The sequence below is a fragment of the Echinops telfairi genome, unplaced genomic scaffold, assembly GCF_000313985.2.
Source record: "Echinops telfairi isolate 266 unplaced genomic scaffold, ASM31398v2 ScPeMD7_9;HRSCAF=40, whole genome shotgun sequence".
Classification (NCBI taxonomy): Eukaryota; Metazoa; Chordata; class Mammalia; order Afrosoricida; family Tenrecidae; genus Echinops; species Echinops telfairi.
Window position 1 is genome coordinate 17657513 of NW_022103906.1, and position 8291 is coordinate 17665803.

The 8291-nt window shown below is 50.7% G+C and overlaps 1 protein-coding gene across 3 annotated transcripts in view; it reads left to right on the plus strand.

Annotated features, from left to right (window-relative positions):
- STMN4 (stathmin 4) overlaps window positions 1–5732 on the plus strand; it is a 25081-nt gene extending 19349 nt beyond the window's left edge. For 2 of the 3 annotated variants that reach the window (XM_045286978.1, XM_045286979.1), the window contains exons 4-7: window positions 6–86; window positions 518–726; window positions 2157–2348; window positions 5119–5732. In XM_045286978.1, coding sequence (XP_045142913.1) covers window positions 6–86; window positions 518–726; window positions 2157–2348; window positions 5119–5178 — 542 coding nt within the window. In that variant the 3' untranslated portion in view covers window positions 5179–5732. The remainder of the gene's footprint in view (window positions 1–5; window positions 87–517; window positions 727–2156; window positions 2349–5118) is intronic. The other variant, XM_004707618.2, reaches the window with a different exon arrangement.
- The last annotated feature ends 2559 nt before the right edge of the window (window positions 5733–8291 follow it).

The following is an 8291-nucleotide window of genomic DNA, read 5'->3' on the forward strand; positions in this document are numbered from 1 at the left end:
TTTAGGCTGGTGTGGGAGACAGTGTAGGAGGAAAGACGCAAGCCAGCGGGAAGCCAGTGCTGACTGGAGAGAAAGAAGAGAGCAGGGTAGGAGGCCTCAGGGGAGCGAGGGCAACAGGCGGAGCCGTCAGACTGGAAGTTGCACACCCAGTGGATGGGTGGTGGGTGGTGGATGAAGGCCACCCTGGTGGATCCCAATAGATCCCAATGTTGAGGGAGAGCTCAGCTCTGCAAAGGCAGCCAGTATGGCTGCGAGGGGTCGTCAGACAGGACACATCCTGCGACCCCTCCTAGTGCAGCCTGAAACCTTGCATGGTGACAAACTCCTTTGGCCCCGGCTCACAGCCGGCCAACCATCGGGCCCATGCACCTGCGGTACCAGTGCTCAGGGTGGACCCAGGGCCCTTGTTGTTAGGCTTTCCTTGGGGCCTCCCGCTCTCCCCGGTGGAAGATGTGCATGCTTTATGGGTACCCCTTTGTCGTTCTGGGGCTGAGCACCTCCATTCCTACTGCTGCAGCAGATACCGTGGACCTGAACTGGTGCGTCATCTCTGACATGGAGGTCATTGAGCTGAACAAATGCACGTCGGGCCAGTCCTTCGAAGTCATCCTGAAGCCTCCTTCCTTTGACGGGGTGCCGGAGTTCAATGCCACCCTGCCTCGGCGGCGAGACCCATCCCTGGAGGAGATCCAGAAGAAGCTGGAGGCAGCTGAGGAGCGCAGGAAGGTAGGCGTGCTCCGTTCCTTCCTCCATCCCAGCAGGAGGGGGCTGGAAAGAGGCAGTGACCCTCAGCTAGGGTTCTGTTACCACCAACCTAGCTGTAGGCTGCACCTTCCCTGTGTAGGGCATCGCTGAGGACAACGAAGGGGTCAAGGTCCTGACCGTGGGAAGGAGCGAGCTTACAGTTCGGTTAGTGAGTAAGCTATTGTACCATGTCAACTCTAAGAGGGGGCTTTGTATGCACGGTCAGGACATAAGACATGGACAAAACATGAAGGCTTTAGGGAAAGGTGACCCGATGAAGGAACGGGCCCAGGGGTCCTTACCCGGAGCAGGCAGAGAGAAAGACATGGTTGGTGTCTTTTTGTTTTCTATTCCCATGAAGAGTGACAGTCCCAGAAACCCACAGAGGCAGCTCTAGTCAGACGGAAAGGGTTCTGTTGCAGGTCAGAATCGACTTCAGGACAGGGTTTGTTTGATTTTTTTTGAAATGGGGTGAGGGGGAGGGCATGCCTTCTGGAGGAGCCCTGCTGATGTCCTGGGGGAAGTGCCGGACTGGGATCACACAGCAGTGCAAACCTAACAGCTACCCCATGGGAGAGAGATGAGGCTGCGTGCTCGCCTAAAGACTGAACGTCTTGGAAACCCAACGGGCCATTCTCCTCTGTCCGGTAGCACCTCAGTGAGTAGGAAACAACTTGATGGCAGGGAATTTGGGTTGAACAGCACCCTTTCAAGGTCTCTGGATGTCCCAAAAGGTTTGTGCCAGAGTACTAGCCCACAGGTAGGCTCTCTGAACTCAGCTGCCCAGCACCAAGAAAGCCCTCAGTTGGAACTTCCCTCTGTAATACATGGGGTGTCATGAGTCAGAATCAACCCAATGGCAGTGAATTCTTGTTTTGTTTTTTTTTAAGCATAGCTTCTGATGTTTCTTAGTGATGTTTCTTATTGACTCCACATGCCACAACTCAGGTGCCATTTCTGTGTCAGCTTTCCCTCCAGCCTAAACGAATCTCTCCCACCTACGAATTGCTACAGCGCTTTCTCTCTGCCTCTTAAGGCCCATGTCAACTGCCACGCTGGGTTAGGGTTATTTGTATATGTCTTATCCATACTGTCTTTTCCAAGCCACTAGACCAGGGCTTGGCCCCAAATACAGCCATTTAGTAATTTTAAATACATAAACACATGAGGCAATGAGGGGGACAAACAATCCTGGGGCATTTAAAAGAAGAAGACGGAGGAAAATCAATGAGTGGGAAGGTTGTGAAAGGGGTGGGGGCTTCGAGGAAATGTCCTTCCTTTCTGATAACGGGCCAGAGACCAGGGATTAAGGAGAGGTTTGCTGTGGGCTTGGCACCCTCAAACCAGGTGATCCAAAGGTGCCCCCGCATGCTCACTCCCCAGGGCCTCTCTCTGCCTTTGTGCTCTTGCAGTACCAGGAGGCTGAGCTCTTGAAACACCTGGCCGAAAAGCGAGAACACGAGCGGGAAGTGATCCAAAAGGCCATTGAGGAAAACCACAACTTCATTAAGATGGCGAAGGAGAAGCTGGCCCAGAAGATGGAATCCAATAAGGAGAACCGGGAGGCCCACCTTGCTGCCATGTTGGAGCGTCTGCAAGAGAAGGTGAGTGCTCCCAGAGCACACAGGAGCCTCCTGGAACACTCTTTCCTCCGGGACAAGTCTATCTGGCGTTTCCGGGAGGAAGCAGGATGGGGTTAGTTCTATGAGGCTTGATCCTTAGATACTTCCAGAAAGTGATTTGGGAGGTCAAAGGCCACGGAAAGTGTGCCTAACATTAGAAGTTCTTGGGGGACATTCTACACAGTTATGCAACTGAAAGGTCTCATTGTCTTAGAGATGTGATACCGCTTATTTTTCTAGAAAAAGCCTGCCCGAGGAAAATGATTATGGGCAGAATAACAGGGTACATTCCTACCTTCATCCTCGGAATGACGAATTTGCTTTAAGGCAAGATGCTGACATGAGCTCCTGGCTCTGTCCCAAGCGGATGATGAGCTGAGCTGTCCATTGAGCAGGAAACATGATTCCTCACCATTATCTTGCATTGGACTGAATGAGTCACAGGTCTCTCCAACATCCTGCCTTTGGTCAATAAACCAAACGGTGTCACCTAAAGACGAGATACGTGAGAGGCTGGGGGCTGGTCCCACGTGTCAGCAGAAGCACGTCTCGTTCTGTTGAGAACACGTTGGCCTCTTTTCTGCAGTTTCCAGGCTGCCCCCGTTTCTCCTGCAGCTCCTGGGAGAGCTCCTGCTCTGTGTTTTATTTCCAGGAGCCGCCTGCTGCGCGGTGACTCCCGGGACCCGATCGGTGGCCTCGTCCCATGGTGAGCAGCGTGGTCCCGACTCCTTCCTGCCATCCACCTATAGTCTCAGACCTTTGACAACAGCTTCTAGAAAGATCTGGCTTGCTTCACAAGGAGTCTGAATACTCACATGGTCTTGGAGCAGGCCGACATGTGACAGGCCCTCTCCTCTGATGTGTGCCTGCCAAGGGACAGCCGAGTCTCCACCAAGAATCATACGAGAGGGAAGTGATCCAGGCATGAGTTCAGGCTTCCTCAAGTATTTGAAGGAAGGATGGTTTGGAACAAATCTTTCCATTAAAAACAAACAAAACCCATCTACACTTGTAAAAATCGAAAGATAAAGGATGGAGGCTGTACCTTCTCGGACAGATGAAGAAACCATGGCAGAGAAGGCAGAATGGTTTGCCCAGGGGCCCACTGTTAATATGCAGTGGTCCTGGGGCTAGACTCTAGATTTCTTGGCTCCACTTCCAGGTGGCTCTCCTAAGACCTCGCTTAGGGAAACAGCCCACAACAGCCTTTTGTCAGTGAGGGGGTGGCAGTGGAGGCCAAGGAAAGGAAGTCCACAAACCTCTCAGGATGTTCGATTAGAGCTCCCCGGAGGTAGAGGTAGCTATCGAGTTAGCACACTTGTGAAAGCCCAGCTCATGAAACAATTGGGTGAGAGGTGAGTTCAAGCTCAAAGACGCAAGGTGCTGGCAGCAGACGTTTTAGTGTCACTTCTCTGGATCACTGGTCCCCATGCAGCCTAGTGAAGGCAGGAGGTGGGATGCGAGCTAGGTGTGTGGGTTTTTTTGTTGTTGTGTTTTGTTTTTTTAGCTACATACCAGACCAGAGAAAGCCTCCACAGAGCCTTCTGAACAAATATCTGTGTGTAGGCCACTGGCCGTCTGCACCAGACTCACCTGGTGTAAAGTTTTCAAAGTAAAGATACTGCTCCTGGCTTACAACTCGGGGGTCTCTGGAAAAGAAATCCGAGAAGCTGCACTTTATTAACTTGCTTCCTAGGTCATGCTGATGGCTAGCAACGTTTGAGAACCACTTTAGACACAGATCACTTTCAGCTTCCAGGGTCATAGAACCTTCCAGGGCTTTGTCAGGGACAAATTTGTAGCGTAAACATTTCCTGGCAATCTGAACGATCTCTGTGGGTCCACTACAAGCTAATTATTGATATTTGCATGTAATGATGCCAGCCTCCAGTGGGGATAACATTTATTTAGCACCTACCCCGTACAAGAAACCATGCTAGAGAAAGGGGGGTGCAAAAATGAGGAGTTAGGAGCCCTGTCCCCAAGGAATGCGTTTTCTAACAGAAGATACAGCTACGCACACAATGAACAGTAATGTAAGGCAGTCATGCTAAGCCCCCGCAGTGAACACGAAATTCACAGGATTCCAGAGGAAAAAGAGCTGCCCCGGACCCTCCTCCTTTAAAGAGCAGGGCAGGGAGGTTTGCTGGGTGAGGAGAGCCACTTAAGGTCACACAACTGGTGGCCCTTTGGAGCCCGATCCTGTGCTGAGGCTTCCTTATGCAGGGCAACAAAAGAGGGCTAACCAGCTGCACTTGTCCTAAAATCTACTCTTTGAGAGCTGGACAACACTTTCAAAAGTTCTTCTGGTAATTCCTATCGAAGACCCTTCATCTTCCACTGAGGAGGTTTCAACGGCTCTCCCTAGGAGATGGGCAAGAAACCAGTGAAGCGGCATGGGGGGCTTGCAATGAAGCCTGCTCGCTCCACCTGCTCCTCTGAGAGACCCTTAGTGGCAACCAGCCTCCCCAACCCCAAAGGGAAGGAAAGGCTGATGGGCCACGAGGTGACTAGGAGAGGGTCCCCCGAGGGGAAGCTGGACACAAGTCAACCAATGAAGACCCCCTGGAGCTGCTCCAGCCGGCCTCCTGCATCAGCCCCCAGTGAGTCCGGCCGACACCTTCCCCGTTCTCAGGCGGCCTTGCAGACACACCCGCCAAGTCCAGAGCGGGTCATCCTTTACTTGTGGTTCTCCTGCCTTCTATCCTGGGCAGGCTGCTGAGCCCAACCTCTCCCCTGTGTCTCTTCTCAGGACAAGCACGCGGAGGAGGTGCGGAAAAACAAGGAGCTGAAAGAGGAGGCCTCCAGGTAAAGCTGAGAGGCCAAAGAAGTTTCCAGGACAGACGGACAGCTGCAGCAGCTCCGCGGTCCCCGAGGCAGCCCTGCGCCGCGGCTGCTCTCCCAGCACTGGGGTTTGGGGGGAGGGGGAGGGTGGCCCAGGGTCGTTTCCTCTGCTTTTGGTGTTTGTGAATGTGAAGAATTGACCAGTGAAGCCATCCTATGTGTTTCGGGGCAACAGCGATGGGGCGGGAGAGGGGAGAGGTGAGCGAGGTTGGGAAACAGACGGAGAACTTGGCCATTTCAACACGGCCCACTGGGGACTCTGGGCGCTTTTCTTCACATCTTAGCCTGGGTGTTGACCATCCAGGCGCTATGTGGAGGGAAGGTGAAAACAGAGGCAGTGCGAGGCCGGGGTGCAGTGCACAGTCCTGGGTGCCACAGTGGACGCACAAGCCCAGCAGGAAAGGGGTGGGTGGCATGGGCACCCTGGAGCAGGTGGGATGAGACGTTGTGGGACAGGGTCGGAGTGTATGTGTTTTATCCATCCATTTTTGATCATCACGACAAATGAAACATTCCCTCTCAGTCTCTAGTTCTTTATTTCCTGAGCGGGTCTCCCGGGTGAGTGATGGGGAGGGCTTGGCATTTGGTTTCCACCTCACGCGTGGTAGACACCATCTTTGTGCCTCTACTTTTGCCATGCAACGGTCTAAAGTGCCCCACCTACCAACACTGCCCTAGGCCGCGCTCACCAGCGGTCTGGACAATGTCTAGGTGTGTGCATACGTGTATGCGTGTTATCCCATCCAATTCTCACAGTGACCCTGTGAAGGAGGTTCTCTTATGATTGCGTATTGCAGATCAGGGACTGTGGGTTTAAAAAGGGTGACTTGCCCAAAGTCCCACAGACAACAGGTGAAATAACAAAGATTGGCATCCCAGGGGTCTGCTTCCAGTCCCTCCTCGGAGTCCCTGCACAGCACTGCTTCTTGGCTTGGAATCAGTCACAGCATGGGAATCCTCAAACTAAAAGTGGTGATACACTAGGGTGTCTGATCCAACTTAGTGGGTCTCGCCCATTGGTGTTTTTTTTTTTTTTTAATAAAACAGGCCCCCAAAATATTAAAGTGCAGTGCAGGTGGTAATAAAGGTGTTGTTTATTTTTGGGTATATCTGTACTAGGTCACTACATGAAATGTATTTCTGACTGGGTGGTTGCAGCCAAAATGCTTTGAAAACTGCTGCCCCAGAACAGGGCTGGAGAAGGGAACCAGAACTCCAGGCTGCAGCACTGGGGACTTTAAGAAGCTGCTTTGCTTGAACAGGCAAGAGACAGGAGCCATGGGATCATGAGCTATCTTCTGAGTAAAAGCAAGAGAGTTGCATAAGTTTGCCTCATCTGAGTTTCAGCCCTCCTCTACTGATGGCCAGGAAAGAAGTGCTGCTTCCAGCCCTCTCTTACCCAAACACTATACTTACATTCCTTCTGCAGCAAGCCCTGACGGTATCGTTGGACATCTCCAAGCAAGTTCCCATGGCTTGGTTTACTCTTCTCTGCCTGGACGAATTGCTCCCTTGACATTCTTTAAACTCAATTCCATGATCAAGTTCCTGGATACCATCAGTACCTCTGTACTGCTTACATGCTTTGATTACTGGGTAGTAGTTACTTGTTAAATGTTTCTCTCCTCTACTAGACATGAAATTCCTTGAAAACAGGAATCGGTTTTATTAATCTCTGTGTCCCTGACAGTCTTTGTTCTAGAATTTTGGTATAGAAATGGAATTAGTAGCAGCAATCTTATGGGTAGTGGTGGTGGTGGTTTGGTCTCAAAGCACCATTTGTATAGCACTAGAGATAAACACTATATATAAGACTGAGAGGAAGAGAATGGAATTAGGAGCAGCCATCTTATTGGGGGTGGGGGTGGATTTGTCTCAAAGAGTCATTTGTATAGCACCAGATGTAAACACTATACATAAGACCGAGAGGACTTTGCTAACTGTATATATCAAAAAGTGGAGGCTTGTGATCAGTATTATGCAGGATTCTAAAATCCCCCTCTAAGTCCTCTCCTTTCCTGGGTCCCGTTAATTCCCAGAGTTGGACATTGAAAACGGAACTCTCCAATTCGATTCTTGGCATGGAACTGGCTTTCAAACTCCTGCTGCCCACCCCAAACTCCTGCATCAAAAGGGTCTCCAAACCAATGGGGAAGATAAAACTAGTAAAGCAATGATTCTTAAAATTTCAATTTACGTCAAAATCCTGCTGGGAGCTTGTTAAAATGTAGATTTACACTGCTTTTGATGTTTATACATGGAGATGACTGGCCAGGCTTGTTGGATTATCTTTTGAGTGGGTTGCACTAGAACCTATATTTTAAGAAGGCAGATCCCAAGGTTTTAAGAGTCAATCAAACCACAGTTTGAGAAATTCTGTATAATTAAGAATGTAACTACTCAAGAGGGCCTCCCAATGCAAGCATTGCTGAGAGAAGGGCTAGGTGGTGTCAACCAGGCTTCTTGGAGAAGCCCTAATGGAGCAGACGATGTTTGAGCTGAGCCTCTAAGGAGGAGCAGGCAGAACATAGAGGAAGAGGCAGGGTCACTGTATGAAGACAGCCCCTTGGGGATTTCGAGGAAAGGGGTAGCCTAGACAGAGACACTATGCACTCTACAACAATGACCTGAGCGACCAAACAAAACCAATATGAATGATAATCCTGGAACCCTGAACCCCAGAGAAAAAGGATAGAGAAGTGAATTTAATTCCAAGGGGGAGAGGAAGTCCCACAAAAACAATGAGAAAGGAGACGGTGGGTGCAGGTAAATTGTCAGTTGACCTGACAGCATACACATCTTAACTGGCAAGCAGCGTTCAATGGAGTAAGCACCTTGGAAGTATAGGGGCACCGTGGGGGCTGGTGAGGAGACAGGTGTTCTCCTCCCTTATTCCTTATACCTTCCTGGTAACCAGAAAATTGGTTACCTCACCTTCACCCACCCAATGCCTAGTAACCCCTTTTCCCAAGCATAGCCCTTGTTGTGCCTGCAGTTAGAGCATAACTCTTGTGGGAAGGGTCCTGGTGTACCAGCCCTACATCATCATCATCATCATCATCATCATCCATCAGACCAGAA